At 28.4% G+C, this 23,147-nt stretch overlaps 3 protein-coding genes across 3 annotated transcripts in view; 2 read left to right on the plus strand and 1 right to left on the minus strand.

Moving 5' to 3' along the window:
- LOC112684674 overlaps positions 1–2,411 on the plus strand; it is an 11,610-nt gene extending 9,199 nt beyond the window's left edge. The window contains exons 5-8 of the mRNA XM_025556309.1: positions 283–313; positions 391–476; positions 1,602–1,666; positions 2,231–2,411. Of these exons, the coding sequence (XP_025412094.1) occupies positions 283–313; positions 391–476; positions 1,602–1,666; positions 2,231–2,391 (343 nt within the window). The 3' untranslated portion in view covers positions 2,392–2,411. The remainder of the gene's footprint in view (positions 1–282; positions 314–390; positions 477–1,601; positions 1,667–2,230) is intronic.
- Positions 2,412–3,923: 1,512 nt separating this feature from the next.
- Positions 3,924–10,385, plus strand: LOC112684685 (odorant receptor 49b-like). Its single transcript, XM_025556322.1, has 7 exons — positions 3,924–4,011; positions 4,712–5,507; positions 6,673–6,757; positions 7,885–7,984; positions 8,049–8,168; positions 9,263–9,421; positions 10,299–10,385. The coding sequence occupies exons 2-7, from the start codon at positions 4,781–4,783 to the stop codon at positions 10,365–10,367; spliced, it is 1,260 nt and encodes a 419-aa protein (XP_025412107.1). The 5' UTR covers positions 3,924–4,011; positions 4,712–4,780; the 3' UTR covers positions 10,368–10,385.
- Positions 10,386–16,234: 5,849 nt separating this feature from the next.
- Positions 16,235–22,937, minus strand: LOC112684675. Its single transcript, XM_025556310.1, has 5 exons — positions 22,606–22,937; positions 22,034–22,367; positions 20,903–21,304; positions 18,077–18,285; positions 16,235–16,273 (listed from the first exon to the last, which is right to left on the minus strand). Exons 1-5 carry the CDS (start codon positions 22,935–22,937, stop codon positions 16,255–16,257), a joined length of 1,296 nt encoding a protein of 431 aa, XP_025412095.1. The 3' UTR covers positions 16,235–16,254.
- Between the last annotated feature and the right edge of the window lie 210 nt (positions 22,938–23,147).

The raw sequence follows: 23,147 nt of genomic DNA on the forward strand, positions 1-23,147 counted from the left end.
TAAAATGATTGTAGTTCTTAAAAGGCCTAACAGCTGTTAGTCTGTATGCAATGAGCCTGAAAAACAGCAGGCTGTTTGGAAAAATAATAAGTAGTTCGCAAACGGGCTACCCATTGCAAAGAGCCTAGTCTTTTTGCAAAAAAACTAATTTTCCATATGGCCTACGACATATACAAATAAATACTATAATATTATTATACAACATATTTTTAAACTTATGGTTAATTTTGCTAATCTGTCAAGATTTTATAGTTGAACTAATTCGTAATTAATATTTTTCAGCGGTTCAAATGAAGTAAAGAGTACTAGTATGGTAAATTAATGGGATAGCCATTTGATTAACATAAATTAATATTTCAATAACAATTAATTTTCTTATTAAAATTTTAGATTCAAGTAGAAGTTAAGAAAAAACCAAAATCATTTTATCCTGCCCGATTATTACAGTCTGCAATTAGAGATATTGTAGGATTCAGGTAATATTTATAAACTTTATTGACATTTGTCTTGGCATTTTCTACTACTGTTCTTAAAATTGCCCGCCGTTGGTTTGAATATAATTTTCTAAAACGACCTGAACGAGGCCTACTGCTCAATGTTTTAATTTATTTTTGTCTATAATATATTGAACCATCGTGTGTGATTTGTTTACAATTTTAACATTTTTTTGAAAATATTGTGCTTCTTTTCTTAGTCGAATAATTAATGCACGGACTTCAGTAGATACTTCCATGGTTAACGTATGTCGTAGTAAATAAAACGTTAACGTATAATCAATATAGTAAGAAAAATATTTAATGTATACAAATATGAAATATAACAATAAATTTATTTATTAGACTTCATAACAACGAGTACACTGACGGAAAAAATTAGCGTGTGGAAACTTTTTTGATTAAGTGTATATATTATATTAATATATTGTGGAAGTGTAGTATTAATAATTACTGACTACAATATACAGTTAGTGTCAACAATTAGAAACTAGAATGGCAGAATTCTGCCATATAGACAATTATATTTTAAATAAGAGCTTGGATACTCTAGCTCCTGGACAACAGTTAGCCCGTCACGAGTGGGTAACACTTAATCGCCTACGTACAGGGCATGGTCACTCCGAAGAGTCCTACATAAATGGAAAATGAGAGATAGTCCAGGCTGTGACTGCGGCCACTCATTACTATGTATCTATTTCCCAGTTAATAAGTGATGGCCCACTCCACGTATTTAACGGACAGTAGAACTCCACAAAACAATCTACAATGCGGTCAAATGGATAATGACACTCGACATCCAATTTTAAACTCCTTAACTGATGACAACATGGAAAAGTTACCCATAGCATTAATTTTAAAGTTTAATATTGTTTTATTATTGTGTGAATTATTTATATATATATATCTGTATCTAGTTTGTAACGCTTACATACAATACCATACGATAATAATAATAAATAATTATGTCAACAATTATAATTTAACGTCCCAAACTAGTTGTGTATACTATTATATTATTGCATAACATATTTTAAACTTATGGTTAATCTTGCTAATCTGACCAAGTTTTTATAGTTAAACTAATACGTAATAAATATTTTTTAGCGGTGCAAATAAAGTAAAGAGAAAAAATCATTCTAAAATTCCAGAAACAAGTATTAAAACCGAAGGTATACATAAATGTTTTTATTAATTTAGAAAATTCATTATATATTTAATATATTTTAATCTGCATAAGAATTATTTTTTATAAATATTTGATACAGGCTAATTTTTTAAATTAAACTATAGTATTCATATTTTGTGAAATATTGCTTGGTTAAATAAAAAAATAATAACTTTGTATGTTTATGTAAGTATTTTTGTAAACTTATCTTATGTTAATATTACTGTAATTTTAAATATATTTTATTTAATACTTCAATAAAAAGTATTTTTAGGAAACTTAGATAGCCAAAGAGTTATTATGAAGAATAGAGATTCTAAGACTAGAAGTGACTTAAGTATTTTACGTCCAGAAAGTAAATTTTTTTTTATATATAATTTGTAGACGGAAGTTATTATTCTAACAGTCTTTCATTTTAAATTCTTTATGGTTTCCATCTATTTTTTTTTATATTTTCTTAATTTATTTAATATATTAACTTATATCAGGTTCAACTATTGTTTTAATTTTAACATAATTTGAAAAAATATAGTTCATAATATGTTTATTTTTATTTGTGTTTATTTAGGTCAAGAAGTTTATGACAACGAAGGAGAATCTTATACAAATGTCAAAAAACCAGAAGCCAAATTAAAAAACGTTCCCATGCATTTCGGAACAATTGTTAATAGTGGTAACACAATTCAAAAAGAATGTAAGAAGATCAAAAATCCAATTATATGGCCGTGAATTAGGAATGGGCAAGACTATCGACGATTTGTTTTCCATTAATCGATTAAACATCGATGTCTATGTTAAAAATGTTTGAATTTTGTTTGTATTAAAATAAAGTTTTGTTTACAAAGTTTGTATTAAGTTTATGCACTAAAAAAACGCATAAATAAGCATTCACTAACATTTTATTAAATATGCATTCAAATGTGCATTATAAATCTTTAAATATGCACGAAAAAAAATGTATAAGCATTTTTTAAAATAATAAGAATTATCCATACTTATTTTTTCTTCGATTACATTTTACGAAAATAGATAAATTGCAATGGACACGTCAATTGGAGGAGAGTGGTAGTGATGCACAATAACATTGTTTCCGTAGTATTGATTTTATCTTATAAAACTTAATGTCATAAAAAAATAAAAATATTGATAAAATACTAAGATTTTATTAAAAATTTCGGAAAAGAAAATAAGAATGAATTCAAATATTTATTGATCTAATTTTTTTTTTTTTGACTTCACGAAAAACGATATATTGAATTTACTTAAAATAATATGTGATAATTACTCAAAAAAAATCAACCATATGCCAATAAACAGAAAATATGCAAAAACATGCTCAATTAAACTTAAGATTTTTATTATCATTGTTAGCGAATTTTTATCTCAATTAGCACATTTTCCGATATAGCAAAGAAAACATGCAAATATATGAACTTACGATCTCTAATCGTAAGTATTTAATATGTATATAAAAAATATAAGTTAAAAAATAGTATTTTATTTCTTGAATTTATTATTTAATCAGGAAAATAGTACACTGTACAGATAATAAGATGTGCAACAGATGGCAGATCAAGAAGGAAAAAAAATTTTTTTCGATGTTTTTAAACTTAGATATTCTTAAACATCAATGGTTTTTCAACGATACATCGATTAATCATCAATAAAAAAAATGAATTATAATCATTACATATTTTAAATTTTAAAATTTAAATTGATAAATTTTTCAATTTATAACGGAAGCATAAATTAAGGTTTAGAATTGTCGGTTTATTCTCATACAATTTTTAACTCTAAGGAATTATTTTCCTTCCAGTTACATATTTTATTCATAGTGTAGTGTGTTAAACGACCATTAATGTGTCCTATGTCTAGAAATTATGTCTACTTAGCAATTATGTTAGAAAAAAGGTTCAAAATATATTTTTAATTTATTGAATTAACAAACGTTTAAAATATGGTATTAAAATCTTCATTATTAATCTAACATACGGTCATAATAGTGGTCAATTATATAATTCATAGCATAAAAATTTAAATTTTTCTATTTGAGACAAATGATAATTTGATGGATTCAGTTGTAATGCAATATTAATGTATTCGCTTGTTCGAAAATAAAATAAAACTACAATCGTAATACTAGTCGGATGCCACGGTATAAATATCATTTTTAGTCTTAGCCTTTATTGTTTTTGTTATGTGTTTATGACAGATTTTTTTTTAAAAAAGTAAATATTTGAAAATATATTTCAACTGACCAACCACTATTTATCGATTATAATTTGATCAAATTTAATGCCGAATATTTTTTTTCTCCTACACAGAAAACCATTCAGAAATCGAATATTAGTAAGTTATCTGTTTAATAATTTGTTTTAATTTATTGTGCAAAAATAACAATAAACAATATAAATAAATGTAAACTTTGAACCGAAAGTTATAAAAATCCAAAATATTTTTAAATAAATACATATTTCTAGACTTTGACGATAATCGTATGCAATCGATTTATCAGGTTATATTCGAGTAACACGAATTATACTATTCTGGCAATAGTAACAGATGTCCCACTAAGGTATGAAAACACCATTAGGTTTGATTTTGTTAACAATGTTCATGACTTCGTGGGACATCAAATAACACATCGAATCGTTATTATAATCTAATGATTTATCGCACTTCTATTGTAATCCGTGTGAACAAAAAAGTCGAAAAAAGCTATCACTGACATTGTACTCGTACGTGTACCGATTCGAATCGAGAACTGTGTGTTATATTCTATTTGAAACATGTTGTTCGGTATCTCAACGAGTTACTTCAATTGTGACTTTTAGTTGTAAAAATTACATTACTTTCTCTATCGCACGCCACCATAAAAAAAAAATTAACAGCCGTTTCGAGTGTTTAAACGGAACGCATATGAACTAAATAATATAAATATATATAAATAAATAATAAATTTCGACTTCTTTTATCATATTTACTGATCAGCTAAAATCAATTACGTTATGTTGAATGGGGTTTTTTTTTCTTTTTTACTTTTACATAGTTCGTCATGTCACTTGCATCATCGGTATTGTTTTAATAGTAATACTGAATTATTATTGATCGAACGAGTATGGACGACGATGATCATCAGAACTACATAATCAATCTGAGGCTGATGAAACTCACCGGTTTCTATCAGTTGATCAATCCGAACACGAGCAAATACTACGGGTACAGTCCGTACAAGGTGGTGGCCACGATCGAGATCATGTTCGGCGTGTTCTCTGTGTCGGTCTTGATACTGAGCTCGTACTACTACCTGTACAACACCAACGAGCTGATGAACCATTTCATGTTGGCCGTAGCCATATTCTTCTCCACGTTCAAACTGTTCTGCGTGTCCAGAAACTCGGAACTGATCTGGGACTGTATGGATATGACGTCCGTGCAGTTCCTGTCGTACACCGGGCACCGGAGGGACGCGTTGCGCACCGCCCGCGCCAAGTCCATCACGTTGTCCATACTGTTCCTGCTGCTCTGGGGATCCGTGACAGTAGCCTGGTGCCTGTCGCCGTTCATCGTCGACGGTGTATACCTGGACGTGGAGATCAACGGCAAAGTGCGCCAGTACCGGTACAATTCGCTAAACTACGTGTACCCGGTCGGCGAACGGTTCTACAACGATCATTTCCTAGCGTTCTACGCCGTCGAGATGCTGCAGGTGGTAAGCTGGGGCCACGCCACCATAGCATACGACACGTTCGTCATATCCATGTGCATCGCCATCCAGTTCCAGTTGAAAACCATCGCCGACTCGTACAGCACGTTGTGCTACGGCACCGTGAGCGAAGCGTACGGTGAGCTTGTGTGTGGCCGGACGCGCCCCTGTTCCCATCCCGAACGGTATTTTTCAAGCCGCTTTCGGATCGATCGCATGTCATCGAGCGCGGTTTGGCGGTCACATTTTCGGTCGTTATTTGCGCTGGTGGTCATCATAGACGCAATCAGGGGGCTCGATAAGATTTGTAGCACCCATGAGTTCAATTGTAGCACTCCTGTTTCTTTTCTTTTTTTTTTCAGGATCTATATAATCTATATAATTACAGTGAAATACCATTCAATTTCAACAATTTTAGCACACCCAATATTTGGGCTCTAGTTGCGCCTATGGCAGCAGTTCGTTTTCCAGACAACTCGTTTTCAATTCTGGCGGTAAACATGAGTGCAATACTCGTCCGATGTGTTCGAGTCACCTCGATTAGAATAACGTCATAATGTCATCAATACTACGCTGCCAAACATGCGCGCGTTGTAATCGAGTACTCATCAATGTTTGGCAGTTAACTGTTAGTCCTAAGACTGTTAAAGTGCGTAGGAAAGTTTTGGTTTATTCGTGTATAAAGGTATCCGAAAACGAACGACCAAATGGTTGTGATCACCAATGTTTCGACCACTTCGGAATCGACTCCTATCGGATTTATCAGAAAATCAATCAGAAATGATATCAGGTTTATAATTTTTCACTGTTAAACTGTCTCTTCAAAGATATATTGCATGGAGTTAGCATATTTGTAGTAGTTATGGAAATTAAATCCGGATTCTCCGAAAATCCAACTAATACAGATTTCGCATTTCAATATTCGAATTTTGGATTTAACATTATGTAATTCTAGTTATGTTCTAGTTTAAAAATCAATTAATTACAATATATATGTGTTTATCAAAACTTCATTACAAGTTAGGTACACGTAGAAGAATACTAATTTCAATTTCGAATTTCAACAATCCCGACTTTTTGCATCTCTATTCGTTGTGATATCCAGCCAGACTCGATGATTATTATATGAACATTTGAAACTATTAATATTTATTTTAATCGTGCAAAGTAGAATTACATTTATGTTTAACAATTTTAAGAATATTTTTTTTTTATTAACAAAAAATAATAATCTGCGCTCTTCTTGAACGCTTATACTGTTATTGTCCATAACAGTTGTTAATTTGCTTGTATTATACTAATAGGTAACAAGAGAAACATTGACGGCAATGAATTCGAAACCGCATTAAGTCTAAAACTGTTAATTCATGACCAACAAAACATGCTCAAGTAAGGTTAATAATATTTATACGAGTAGTACTAGTGGTCATGAAGACTACACATATTACTTTATTTAAAATACAAAATAGTCACATATCATTATCTAAATTTTAAGTTACTTATATATATATATGTTAAAGTAAATTATGTCATAAATATTTTCTAGTAAATAACAATAGTTACCAAACAAACCAGTAAAATTATGATAATTTATTATTTTTGGGGTTCGATTATTGTTAATTTCTACACACGTTGGAAAATGTTGTTGTTATAATGGTGTTGGATGGTATTTTATACAATCGTAGTCTGAGAGTGTTTTAATGAGGCATTTTAATTACTAATATTTTACGATATGTTAGTGGTGCTCATTGGCATCATTGAATCGTAATAGTATCGTTGTTTGTTTGACTATTAAAGTATAATAACCTCGAATAGTTTATGTTCGTTTTCTTTATAATGTATTTTTAATAAAATTCATTATGAATGAACTTGAAATGGAAAATAAATTTAACAATACTCTACCTGATGTAATTAATAGAAAATGAAGCGACTATAACTCATTTAATGAATAAATATTGCTTATCGAGTAGTTGGGATATGAAATTCAAAATGCCACGGTTTTTGGTCACGTGAAAATAAATAATATTATAATATAAACATTTGAATAAATTAACACAGTTAATTAAGAATTTTGGAATTTACATAAATCCTTAGTAGATAACTGCAAAAACCTTGCAAATTATTCATTATTATCTATTACCGTTAATTACTGGAAAATAACGTTTGTATAAATTTAACATCTATTACTATGACATATACATGTAAGAAAAAAAATTAGAATCATGTTAAACCAGTTATTTAATTTACAAGTACTAAATTCAGAGCAATATTATTATATGCTTCAAGGTTTGCACGACTTACGTTAGTTATATTTAAATTATATAATGTTAAATCTTAAAGAATATTAAAAGTTTACTCGTATTGTAAAATTTTTTCAGTTACATCTCATATGATAATTTATGTAATATCTACTAAAAAAAAAAGATAGATATAGAATTTTAATTTATATTAAAGATAGTATTTAAAATTTCTGGCCATATATATTCATATATTCATTATTTTAAACGGGGTTTCAGAAAAATTAGAGACATTTTTCGATTATTTGAACCTGTGACATTCGTTCAGTTAGCAGCTCAATCGATGTTAATAATATTTCAAGCTTATATGATTTTCATTGTAAATATAAGTTTCAATAAAACAATGTAGTATGAATGGTTTTTTATTTTTATTTTTGTTTTAGAATAATTATAATGGGTTGTCTTTAGTATCAGTGCCAGTAATAAAACTTCTTCTTACTATAACGCCTAATATAATACATTCGTTCATCACTTGCTACCTATATGGTCTTATAAACGAACAAGTAAGTACATTAATATTTTAAAATATGATAATGTAAATTCATAAAAACTATTATTATATAATTATTAATTAAATTACATCATAAAATTATTTTTAATTTAATCAAAATTTTGAATCTTCCTCGATCCACAATAATCTCCTTTTCTCGACTCCGCTTTGGTCACTATCTTATTCCTAATCATTCATTTCTTCTTTCACTACATTTTTCATCCTTTTGCACTCTACACTACGATACCATATGCGACTTGTATCACATTTCTTCCTTATGTCCTTCCTCCGCAACTCATTATTTTGTAAATGCTTTTCTCTTTGCTACTTTTTTCCTGATATAATCATTCTCAATTCTCGTTCTTCTTCTGTCATCTCACTCATTATTAATTTCATTCTGAAAGAAAGTTTTCACATTTAAATTATTGTCATAATATATTGAATGTATAGTTTAAATAACATACCAATTGTCTTGTAACACAAATAATTTTTAATAACTTTTTTTACATTATATATAATTATGAAGTTGTAATATCTACATTATTAAAGCATTAAAAAAAAAAAACAGACGATTATTTATTCAAATTCAAATTTATTAATTTTTTTTTAAATTTAAATTTACATTTGTTTTAATGAAGATTCATTATGATAAATAATATATATATATATAAAATAATTATATTTCTATAATATTTATTACATTTTCTTGGTTTATTTATTTTATTTCAAAAATGTTATACAATTTATTAATAATTTACCGATACTGGTATACAAAAAATATATTTATTAATTTTTTTTTTTACATACCGAATTATAATAATAAATCACAATTTTATTGACTTTGTGTATACCTGACGTCGTCGAACCTGACGTCGTCGAGCTAACGATAAATTTTTAATTCAAAACAAATATAATAATAATCCAGATTAAGATTTTATTTAGTTATTTATCTATTTATTTTATATATAAATTATTTGTTGATTTATTATATATATTAATTTATGAGTATTAAAAATTTAATTATTTTTATTTTTATATCATTTATTTTTTTATCTTATTAATTAAGATTACTACTTTCAGCCTAAAATTTTAAATTATTTATTTTAGAAGGAATCCATGAATTTTGCACTCTATTGTAGTGATTGGACCAAAATTAATACAAAATATAAAAAGATGTTATTGCTTATCATGCGAATGAATAATGCTGAAAAGCTAAAATTAAAAGTATCTATAAATAGAATAGTCAACTTAGAAATGTTCTCAAGTGTATGTATTATTTTATTAACAATTTATTTTTAATGCCAATATACCAATGAGTGATATTTATCTTAATTAAAAGATTAACTTAGAAACTCCAATCGTATATACGAGTAAGTAATGTAATGCATAATAAAGTAAAAGTAAACCTTTTTTATTATAGAATTGATACTAAAATATATTTTAACTCTACAACATATATTGAGAAAATATTTTGACTATATCATCATGTTTTCAAATTAGAAATACCTATAACTTTTTTGAAAATTCATTAAAAAATTAAATATATTCCAACTGTAAATATGATGAACTTTTTAGGTCAGATAAAATTCTACAGTAGAGAAAATAGCAAATAGTAATGTTGTTTTGATCTTTTAAACTTCAAACCAATGTAACATTTCTTTCGATAAAACTATTCTAAGTGAGAGAGATTAGGTTCCACTTAGCATAATAAATTTTTTTGGATATATTTGTAATAAGAAAATTTTCAAGAAAATCATGTAGCTGTCAAAATATTTTTTGATAGTTGGTAAAAAGTTATGTAAATAATAAGAAAATATTTTTTCATCATTTTTCGGGAAGAAAATTTAAGTATCCAAACTATTCTATGTACGTATGTCTACGTTTATATTTCTTAAGAGGATTGATATAGCATTATTACCATATTTCTCTGAGTCTAAAATCAGAAGAAGTATCAAAATATTTAGTATACAGGATCGTTTATATAGTTGTCATTTTCTTCGATATAACTCCAATAATTGAACAATATTCATTGAATATTGACTCTTAATTTGTTTTGTTTTAACACAATACACTCGTAGTATACACAAACAATTTTACACTTTATTGATTATTTAATAATATTGTTTATTTGTTTATTTTCTAGATTATGCACACAACATATAGTATAATATCCGTATTGGCGAAAAGTTATGGAAATACTAAAACAAAATGAAAATTACATAGTATAATTTGTTCAAAGTTTAAAATATTTTTCAATGGCTTAATGATATGTTATAATTACTTCATGTATTTTTAGTATAATAGCTGTAATTTTTAATTTTTAACAAGATTTTAATGATTAATTAACAATACTCAATAGCATTTCAGTTTAGAATGGTATTTGAATAAAGATAAGTATATTTAATTTAAAAAGTCTTAGATATTGTAATATATGTAAATGTTACAAAAAATTAGGTAACATAAAATTTTTTTAATTTTTATTACATGTAGCGTAAATGTATTGGTGCAGACAAAGCATATTAAAGACTGAATTAAATTAACAACATCTAAATAATTTACGAGATCTAAGTTAGGTAATAATATAAAACATTTTACCATACACAAAGAAGATTAACAATAACAACAATAATAATTATAATAGTACATATTATATTTAAAGGCGAACATAAGGCTTAGCTAACCATTACTTCATTATCGCCTTTATAAAGGACCTTTACTACTCCCTTGTATCTTTTTTGAGAGCATTCCTTCACAATGTGTTGGATAGCCTGTATTTGACCGCAGTCACAATGAGGTAAATTTTTCGTTATCCATTTGTGTAGAAGGTAGTTACATTTTCCCTGCTCCGTACGTATTCTGTTTATATTAGTTCACATGATTCTTGAGCAATCAAGATTCGAAACTCTTTGAGTAGGGTTATTTATCAGTTGCTTACATTTTACACTGCCGTCTTCTCAACCTTGTTTTAACATATTTTCCATAATATCTTAATATTTATATGGTACATTATTTACGTAATTGTGTACTCGTTAACTCACTGATCCATTGATTTTCTGTAGAATTTTAATGGTTGCAAGATACCTTCGAGCAGCCGGTGGTGCTATATTCGAAAGTAATCCATTATAAGTTGTTTGATCAGACACAACCTATTGTAATTCGCATAGTATTATACAGCTTATTTTGGATGCGCGTTTCTCTGCCAATTTGGGGCGCATTACTCCGTAACGATATTTACCAAAACAAGGGGCCGATATATGGAGAACCTTTGCATAACATACATTTATATTATACGGGTATATGATTCCCTTCAATGTTATTGAAATTAACTAGCACATAGTTTATGTTCGATATTATTGTTGTACCGCTGATTATGAGACATATTTTTATGATATGAACCCAAAGTATTTCAACTAATTTATATATTAAAACACTTTAACATCAATTTTATATTATTAATACATAATGTCATTTTGATGATGTTATAGAGTAGCGTTTCTCAATCCATGAGCTATAAAATATTTTTGATAGGTCGTTAGTCAAAATTAATGACAATAAAAGTATTTTATTTATCAAAAATATAATATTTATCAGAATTAAGTTTTTTAGTATTGAGTTAAAGCATATGACAAAATTCCTTATAATAAAATGATTAGTAAATATAATTATATTAAAACATATTATGTTTTTTTTTTTTGTAGGGTCGGTTACACAACAGGTTAGCAGAAAGGTTAGGAAACACCGGGTCGTAATAAGGTTATTGTAGAAACAAATATTTGATGATTTCTTAGAAATACCTATTTTAATTTATGGTTTACTAAAAAACCAAAAGAACTTTAATATAAGAGTTTTTTTAATCCACACCAATTCCGCAATAATACATCATAAAATCATACTAACCTAATCTACACCATCCCTCTAAATTTGGTCCTTACGCCATTCTCCTCTGTGTACTCAGGATTCGGATAGTTCATATGATTTAAATAATTTTCTTATTTATTTATTCATACTATAACGATTATACCACAAGAAGCCGCCTGTGGCACAACGTAGCATACTACTCATAGTTGAGTCAAACGTCACTACGCCCTGACTTGTTCAATTCAACCGTCAGTAACATAGAACAAAGCACCAACAGAGAGCACATTTGGACACAACAGGTTAAATGTAACATCATGTATGGTTTGGGGAAAGAAGATTTTAATATATAGGACTCTAAATATAGGAAATAGAAAAAGGAGATCCAAATCTATACGTTTGTCAAAATTATGAGATGAAACTATTAAACAAGGAATTGTACAAAAGTCAATCTGCAACGATAGAAAACAGAATTCGGCATATAATCGGCACCGGCATACATACACATAACGTCACGTTTCCTAAGAGAAAAACAACAAATCCCATTTCTTGTAATAGTATATTAAAGGTCTAGATAGATTAGAGCTCTAGGTACGGAGTAATCCGTACTGTCGAGCTGATTAACCTGTATACTTGATTCTATTTACAAATGTTCCTCTTGGTGTGTGTTTATCGTACTGGGTACGGAGTAATCCGTACTATCGGGCTGATTAGGAAAGCACACAAGCAGACTATATTCCTCTACGTTATTTTCACCCCATATTTCAAACACAGTCTGTTTATTAACCGCCGTGCATTTTGCCGCAGTCCACACCACCATCGTTATATATGTACATCACCATCGTGCGTGCTGCCGCAGTTCACTCCATCATCTCACCGCAATTGATATTATTAACACAGTGAGTCAAACGAAACCTTTATAACTATATATGTGTTTATGTATATGTAAATTTAGATATATTCAATTCTAAATTGTTTTTTTTTATTATTTCATTATTATAATTATTGTATTCAATATATATATATATATATATATATATATATATATATATATATATACATGTACAAAATATATGTCTACATGTCAAGTTTGTAAATAAATAAATAAAGTTAATGTTCATCAACAACAAATAAAGAAACGTGTTGAGTTCATTATAATACTATCTTAAACGGATACCATCTTGTTTGCTTCAAATGCAATTCTTCTCCTGGTATACATAGAACCATGCAAGTAAAAAGATCAAATTAATTATGTAATTTCATGAATTGTTTCATTTGGTTCCTAATATATTTGAAACTCATTTTAAGAGTACATACAATAATTACTTAGCTGATATTGTTTAATATTTAAAATAATTAGAAAATCACATTTTAAATGTAGAACAATTTGGTGATGTTTAACTGTATGTAGTTAGAAATAATACATAAAAATTTTGCTACAAATAATTAGAATAATTACCAAAAATAAGTACTATTCAGTTTTTTAAAAAATAATAAAATATTAATAATTTTTCAGTTACGTATTTTGAAGATGTTATATAAATTAATATTAAATAATGTTATTTAATGTAGATTTCAGAGAAATACTTAAAAAATTAGATTTTATCAACAATAGAATAAAACCAATTTTTATATCACATTACTAATGTATGAAAACAAACTAAAAAAATATTTAAAACTGGTTTTTGAATTATAATTCTATAATATGCTGGAAAATAAAGTTATAAAACATTTACAAAAAAAAAAAAAAAAATTAGTAGTTTTATTACTCATTAAAATCAATCTTGTAAATTATAATACATCGTACCTATTATGTATTTAAATAAAATATTTGATGGTAATACGAACATTCTATTTGATTGAGTACCGATTTAAATAGGAATAGTTAATGAACAAATAATTATAAATTAAAAATTATAAATAAAAAAATATTTCGAGAGTTTTCGGTTGGCTTGATTTTTGTTCAAATAGTTATCAATGCCATAGTACAGTGCTTCCTAAACTTTTTCGACTCACGGCGCCCTTTTTGATCTAAGGTTTTTTCAGGTCACCCTTCGCAAATCATAGCATAACTAATAGTAAGGAAAATGTTAGACCAGTTACTATTTCATGACAGCGCGGCGCCCCTATACAGACATCGCGACACACACTTTGGGAACCGTTTCCATAGTGTATTATAATATAATTTTATCAATGCGTCTATGACCTATCACACTCCACGAAGATCCATAATGATAAACTAACATATTGTACATGTAATTCATCCACGGTTATCGTATTACTTTTATTTTTATTCGTTAACGATGAATAATATCTAAACGCCAATTATTTTTTTTTTTTTTTACATTTTCATAAAACCTATTCCTCATTTAACACTTATTATCTCTTTAATTATTTTTAATCGTACAACGAAATGATACATTTCTATTTGTTACTCCATTAACTTAGTTCTTAATATGTATTAATAAAATAAAATAATTATCTAATAAAAAATACCGACTGCTGTGTAATAATGCTATTTGAGAACAAATTCATACGTTTTATGACGATTTTTTTACATTGTATTTTTTCGATTGTAATCGCTACATTCATTTTGTGTTGATATTTCAGCCTTAATTTTTTTCAATGTAAATTTTATCGGCACAATTTTTCAAATGCCGTTTATTTAAATAAGCTGAAATTATTTTACAAAGTCAAATTTTATATTTCATGGTCATTTATTACTTAAAAGTTCATTCAGGTCTACTGTTGACGTCACAAGTCCATATTATCGTTTACATTAACCAAAATCATCTACATGCTTTGAATATATGTTGTTTGTATTTAATATAATTCGTAACAGGTATATAAAACACCGATTTAATGATTCCGTTTTATAGCTAATTAAAATAAAAAACTTTAGTTCATTATGATATTTGTATACACAGGCGTATAATACTCGCGATAGATAGTTTGAATCATACATCCTATACGGTTTTTACCAATATTTACTTAAGTAAGAAAATATTCATTAAACTATGGGTTATGTACATTTTACCGAATACTTTGTAAGTTCAACCAGTAACAATAATGTAAATATGCTATACTTTATTCTTTGGAAGAATTTTCCGCTGTAATATATTAAAATCAAAAAAATGTGTATATTTCAATCTAACATATTAGTATATTCGATGGGAAACGGACTGATGATGATTTATCAACATAGTTTCAATCATAAACCGCCGAATAAATTTACTGCAGCTTTATTTGTTTTTTTTTTTATTTTATTTTTTATAAAATTCTTTGCACAATATAAACAATCTGGTTTCGTCAACACTGCCTGAAATATATTTGAATATTCATTTTTTTATACGATGACATATTATGCTTAAGAATTTTGATGTTTTAAACGTTGACTGAACGTATTTAATCATAGATAATGATTATGAAAGTTACGTCAATTTTAACCTAAAGTTGACTGGACGTACATGCAATTTCTAGGGAAAAAACAAATTATTTACCTAATTCATGTATGTGTTTATCTGGCGCTTGGGTGAAAAAGGTCTAATATCATTTTCTTGTGAAAATTAGTTATATGAGCAATCATATAAAATTGTATACGCTTTTTTATTAGTAAAAGAGCGTATCTTAATAATCATTATTGTGAGATTTTAGAAGATCAATGTTATTAAAAAAATTACTATTGCAATATTAAAAAGAACCAAACAGATTTCAGTCGTTATTTATATAAAAAAACTTCAATTTTTTTAGGGCTTATGTGAACATTGGCTGTTTTACAATTAAAAAAAAAATGTAATTTTTTTTATATTTTATAATTGACCTTACTGTATTTGAATAGTGATACAATTTATAAAGATTAATAGTAATATGATTCCTGATCATTTAATTAGTAAAATGTACCAACACTATAAAACACATTTTGTAGAAAATAACCATAACATTTTTAGTGAATTAATGTATAAAAAAATATTTATGGAAGATTTCATTTTAGCAAAACTTAGTAATGATACTTGTCAATCATGTGATAAATTAGAAACCATTGTCAAGAGTTTGACTGTAGATGAGGAAGTATAAGATGCGATAAAAGAAAAATTATAACATTTAAAAATGGCAGTAAGGTTTACAAAGAGAAAAATAATAATAAAGCTGTCAGTAAAAATAACAAAGAAATACTCACAGTTTCATTTTATTTGCAAAAATGTTTGGTTACATTATCAAGTGGCCTTTCATTTTACAATTGTCAACTATGCACATTTAATTTGACTGTACATGAAACATACGGAAATAAAAATGCATTTTTGTTATTTTTGGAATGAAATTCAAGTATCTCATGGTGGTCAAAAAATAGCACTCTGTATTTATAAATACATACATGACAAAACAAAGCACTTCAATGGTATCAAAGAAATACTATTTTACAATGATTGTTTTTCAGGATAAATATAGTAGTATTTACTTTATTTTTACTATATAAAATGTAGGTTAACTATATACTTAAATTCATCACAAATACAAAAACTACAACGATAAAAAATAAAAATGATATACATTTTTAAATAAAAAAATGTGTTCTATTCTTAATTTCTAAACATAGTGATTAAAAGTGATATTGGGGTCTTTCTTGACCCACCACAAGTCTCAGATATATATATATATATATATATATATATATAAAATTAAATTTTTTTTTTTTTGACAAAAAAAAAAAAAAAAAAAAACGTAACACGATATAAAATAATTTTATTTATAATATATTAAGAGGACGTAATATACTAGTAATTTAAGTGTAAACGTACCCGGAAAACAAAAATATTTAGTGTAAATTCATAATAGAGGTATCTCCTCCTTATAAAATTTTTATTTTATTGTTTTAAAAATAATATAGCGTTTTCAATTTATATGTTAATATTTTTAAGTTTATCAATTTTTTGCTTAATCGTACAAAGACATTGAAATAAGTTAATGAAATTATAAAAGCGCTACATCATAGATAATGTTTAGGTAATGTTCTCTTATTTTTTTCTGCCAAAAAATCGTAAATAAATTATTATTTTATTTGACAATCCACGAACACAAGTCATGGACATGCATGGATTTGGTCGGTAGTATAGCCCTAACCATCATCAATAAACAAAAGGTTAAACTTGGCGTATAATTTCGAGTAGCATCTCCCCTTAACGATTTAACTTTTTACGTTCAAGCTTGACGGACGAATACGGTGTAAATAGCAAAATGTATAATACTTTAACGTGATAAGGTTCGCGCGATGCATTGTCTAATTTACGTAGTTATATGACGAACAGAAGCGGAAAATGCAAATTTTAGTTTGTTTTAATTCGCACACATTATCTGGATAAATAGAGATAGATCACACAGGTATTTAAGCAATAACATCCATGACGAACTTTGTCGGCTGTCTGCTTGCGTATACGTTATATACGTGCATTATGTGTTAATGTCTTTAGTTTAACATGATTTAGCGAAACCGTTTTAATTCCGCCCACATTTAATGAATGCATGTTCTTTGCGGGAAACGTGATGACGATAGTTCAGTACGGTAATATATTCAACATATTATAGTATCAAATAGTGCGCGCAATGACACACACGGCCTCTTTCATTTCGCTTCGTTTAACGACCCTAAAAATTTAAATTAAGATCCGCGCATTGTAAACAAGACGTATAGAGCCGATAAGGACCTGAACAATGTTTGAAACGTCTGTAGATTCTCTTCCGCGTAATACATACATGTAGCTTTAGAAAATAATAGGGAAATCGTGTACACATTAATATGTGGCCATTGCGACTATAGTGGGTACAGGAGTAATAATAATACATTTGTACTACATTGTTGGGATCTGTTTGCCGTTAATTCGGTAAAAATTATTAAAAAAAAAAACCAAATGAAATCGTTTGTAAGTAATAATTATATCATTTTTATCAGATAAGATACAACTGTTAACAAATTAATCGTAGTTGTATTTTTTAATTTTTTTCATAACCAGTTCAAACATCAATACAAGTATTGACAATGTATAACCGACAAACAAGAAAATAAATGCAAACCATAAATCCTTCATTGAATAGGCCTTTAACACTTTTGACGTGTTAGTATTCAATGGTTTATAATATTCTTGTTCAACTTTTTGGATATCTGCTCTCCACTTACTAGAAAGTCCCGCCTCTTGAAGACGTATGAGAAGGTCATTGAGCTCATCCAGAAACGGAAAGTCCAATGAAACGGGATAAGTTAAATAGTATCTTAGCGGACACTCCTAGAAAAAACAGAAAATTACCGACTGAATAGTTAGAATAATTACTGACTAATAATTCAACGGTTTTAAAATAAAGTATAATACATTTTCATCGATTTATCTTTAACTACTCCGTCTACTGTCGAATATGTTTTTTCTCTCACTGATACTCATATTAACATTATTGTTTGAAACTGTACCTATTGATAATTTCTTCATATTTGTCTATATTTTATTCGAACATTTCACTCATTATCGTTCATTTATAATAATATTTCCTTATTTACGCAACATTGATTTTAAATTGAAAAAACTTGATAGCAAAATTCTGTTGAGACATCGTAAATTATATTATAGTTAGGTTTAAGGTGTAATATAAAACTTTATTTTACTTTATGATAATTTTATTCCTTAAAATTACAAAAATTAGTTTTATTTAATAAAATTACATACTCAGAGATAGCGTAAATGAATGTTTAATCATTTTTACCTTCACAAAATCAAAAATAAATGAACATTTAATATATCAAGAGAAATAATTGTTCTGAATTGCATTATAATTATATAGGTACTTCTATAGCGTAATAATTTATACTTGGTGTTATTATTTATATTATTATATTTATCCTCATACTTAGTTATAACTTATAACATAAGTTAAGAATTCCTTTTTTGTTTTCACGTACCTAACAATTAATTTTTAGAATAAAATATCACATATATAACATACAATTAAGTTTTGAATTTAGAAACTCATTAATTCATTTTTTATTGTCAAGAGTAATAATTCATCATGAAATTTAACACATAAAAACGCAAATAAAAAATTAATTTCACGTTTTTTGATGTCTGGACGAAAATTTTAAATTCTTATTGTATAATATACCTACCCATTACTAACCAAAACTAAGGTACAGTTATTATCATCACACTTTTTGTACAAAGGATATGTAGCACTATAATGATTCTTCGAAAACAAAACCATAATTATTTACATTAAAAAAAAAAAAAAAAATCATCGAAATCATCTTCATACAGAACTAAAAGAAAATATTAATAAAAATCAAAAAACTTCAGTTGTAACCCAGCATCTGAATCAGATATATGTTATGATATTTTTTTATTTATTTATTTTTTGTATAACATTATAAATTACAGCTGTTTTTCATGTAACCGTTGTGTATTATATACTGTGGTCGGGATGCAACTACTTTCATTAGGGAACTAACTGCAAAAAAAAAAAGATTAATTAAACATAACTAGTTATTTCTGTTTTTTTTTTTTTTTAATTTATAGTATACTAAGTTTCAGATACTTTTTTTTTAACTTTCCTTAAGTTTTAAAATTTACTCTCGTAATGAATATTACATAAAATGTATGTTTTTAGTTTTATTTCAATAATTTATCATATATTTGATAAACGTAGAATAGCAAATGCCAAAACAAAATCATGAAAACCGAAAAAAAAAAAAAATTATTGCTCAAAAGTGTAGTGGTTAAAAACGGATTACAATAAGTAGAGGGATATATATATATATATATAAAATGGCTATGATACTCTTCTCCCTTAATAATTGGGTTTTTAGTTTTACAGTTGGCCATCTAAAAAAACTCGATCAACTGTACATAATAAATTGGCCAACTGATTTATATATCATTATGACAGATTAATTAAAATTGAACCGAAATTATTGAAATTTGAAAAAATAATATTGCAATATAAAATAATTCTGAAATCATAATCTGATATTAATTTGTATTTTGTAAATTTGGGTCATGTCAATGTGTGAGTAACACGATAATGCTACTAATGGTGAAGAATTCAAGGAATCAATTGTTACCAGAGATTTGGTTCCACTATACGACATCAAAAACGAAAGAACGATCTTGTCAGTGGAGACATCCAGAATCGCCAAAACTACGCAAGTTTGAACAAACATTATCTACCGGTAAAGTGATGGCAACCATCTTCTGAGACAGAAAGAGGCTATTATTGTGTGACTTTTTGCTTGCTGGTATAGCAATCAATGCCGACCGCTATTGTCAGATATTGAGGAAGCTTAGCTGCGCAATCCAAAACATGAGAAGAGGCATGTTGACGAGGAGAATGCGTTTGCATCAGGATAACGTTTGTCTGCATACCGCCCAAGTCACAGCCAATGTGGATGGGATATTACCACATACATACACACCGGACAGCCTTAAGGTATAGCCATAAGTGACTACCATATTTTCCGTAAAATGAAGAAACATCTGGGAGAGACGCATTTCGCAGCAGAAAAATAACTGAAAAAAGAGGCTTTAAGCTATCTTTGCGATGCGGCAGGAGTGTTCTATGACTAAGGCATAAAAAAATATGGTACACCACATGCAAAAACGTATAGATCTCAAAAGTGGTTATTATAAGGATTTCAAATATAGTATTTTATCGTAGGTATAATGCATGTTAATGCAATTTTTTCAAATTGTTGTTCTATAGTGCGCAATTTCTCTAGTTTTGGTGTTATTTTTTTGCCTTTATACATTAAATGTGTGTAACCAGAATTTTCGTAATTTAAATTTAAATTCTAGTAAAAAGTTTAAAAACCATGTACAATAATACGTGTAAATTATAAAAGATAGTGTAAAAGTTCGTTACCCGCACTACGTGCAACGCAATGCTTTTGTTATCGAAATAACCGATGTAATTGGACAGCTTACTGAGGTCCCAATTCATGATTCTCGACATGAAGACGAAGTTCGACCCGACCGAGTACCGCCGGTCCTTCTCCAAGTCGATTTTGTCCGAGAGCGATTTCGTGTACGAGTACATTGCCAACGAGTCGCGGACGGCTTTCAGCGAGGTGCGGATCTCTAAACCACTCTGGTCGAGCTCCTCGAGCGTGTCAATCTCCTTCTGTACGGTGTCCGTGCTTAGCCTGGTCACCATAGATGCTTGGAACAGACTAACGATGACGAAGAAAGCGGCCGAACACGACACGAACGGCAGACGACCAGCCACGTGTTTCGGCAGACTACACACGCCCATACCCAGAACCACCTGGAACGCGATAGTGATGATCGATCGTAATATAATTTTATTATGATATAGTATCACGGTTGTATCATATATTTGTATATAAATTAGGGCTCGGATTTTAAAGCATTTGCTAATTATTATGAGTACTGATAAAAATAGCATGTACGTTTTATGTAACAATAAGCAACCGGGTTTGATGGTTAACGTAAGTGCTCACCTACAACTACGTTCTGTATATTAACTCTAAGAGATATTCACAAAATTGCTGAAGAGTCATGGACAGGTGACACCAAAATATTAGCGGTCCATGAGTTGTGTTTAATGTAACAGTAGTATTTCAAATCTACAACTGTATCTTGTATATTCTATCGTGTTTATAGAGTTTTAGTTGATATATTTTTTTCATAAATCTCGTAAACTTAATTTAAATTGTACAAAACAGTTTTGAGGCCGAAATAGAAAAATTATCTTTTTTTCTTTATTTTATCTTATTTCCGTTTCATTTTTTTTAATATGTTAAATAATTAATTGATGATTTTACATTTGTTGAATTGTTAATAGATGAAAAAAAAAGAATCACACAATTTTCTGTTGCTGTTTTTTCGTTTTTTTAGAGCATATTATAGCGTTTATTTTAAAACTGTTTATGTCATACAATAGCGCATAAATTACTATTTTTTTAGTGCTATAATATCTGAGCCCCGTGCATAATCACATGCAATGTTGATGAATGACGTGCGCTGTGTTCACCTGCAGACTGGTCATGAATGGGTCAGAAATCTTTCTTTCGTTCTGTAAATTATACGAATATTTGTTGAAAAATTGAAAATAATTGATCATCATCACGTAGGTGACGGCCATACACAGCCACACCTCGAACGTGAAAGTTTTCCACACAATTTGCATTTTAGTCAAAGACTTCGCCTGTGGAACCACAAAGCATATCGAGTCCAGATGGTTGGTCTTTGAATACCGGTACGGTTTTTCGATCATCGGGTCGTCCAGGAAACGGCTGTTAAATGACACGTCCGCGCGGTTATAAGCTACTTCTCCCAATACGCCGGTATACGTATCGTTCTCAAAACTGAAATTTTATAGTGTGAAAGAAAGAAAAACGAGATAAATATCGTTAACATAATTTTTCAAAAATGCGTAAAGAAAAATTTCAAATATCCGTACAAATATTTTAAAATTATGATTGTAGACTTAACAATCCCTTCCTCGATTCCACGCAAAATTACATATAATGATCCAACGCACAATAAGTGATTAAACCAAATAATAGTTATAATTTTCTTATAACAATAAAAGACAACAGATACCTTCCGAATCCGGATTCCTCGGTATACAAGAACATTTTAAGAGTGAAATTCAATCTTTTCGTGAATGAATTCAACGTCTCCCAATCAGGTCCAATCCATTTGTTACCATAGTATACTATGGACGGTATCCTCGGAAATATCACTACTTTTAACGGATAACCTCTCACATCGTTTATTCCGTAGTTCAGTTTATTAACAGTGTCGTATTTGTAAAAGCCATCATCGAATTGCCTTAACACTTTCAACTCGTCCATGTACAACAATGAAATCTTAAACACCTTAAAAGTCGTCCAGATACGTTGGATGTACGGCCATATTATAGCGTGCTTCATTTTGTTCTCGCTGATTATCAAATATGTCTTTGTGGTATACCATAATCGATGGTCGTAATTACTTTCTTCGTAAAAAAACCGCTCATCCTCTATGTACAAAACACAATAGTCACCGAGTGAAAAATTCCCGTCCAATGAACTGTGTATATAAAATGTCGACTGAAACGATCTGAAACAAACGCTATTATTAGGTAAGTACGTTCAAAATTT

Source organism: Sipha flava, unplaced genomic scaffold (genome assembly GCF_003268045.1).
Source record: "Sipha flava isolate LNK unplaced genomic scaffold, YSA_version1 255_pilon_pilon, whole genome shotgun sequence".
Classification (NCBI taxonomy): domain Eukaryota; kingdom Metazoa; phylum Arthropoda; class Insecta; order Hemiptera; family Aphididae; genus Sipha; species Sipha flava.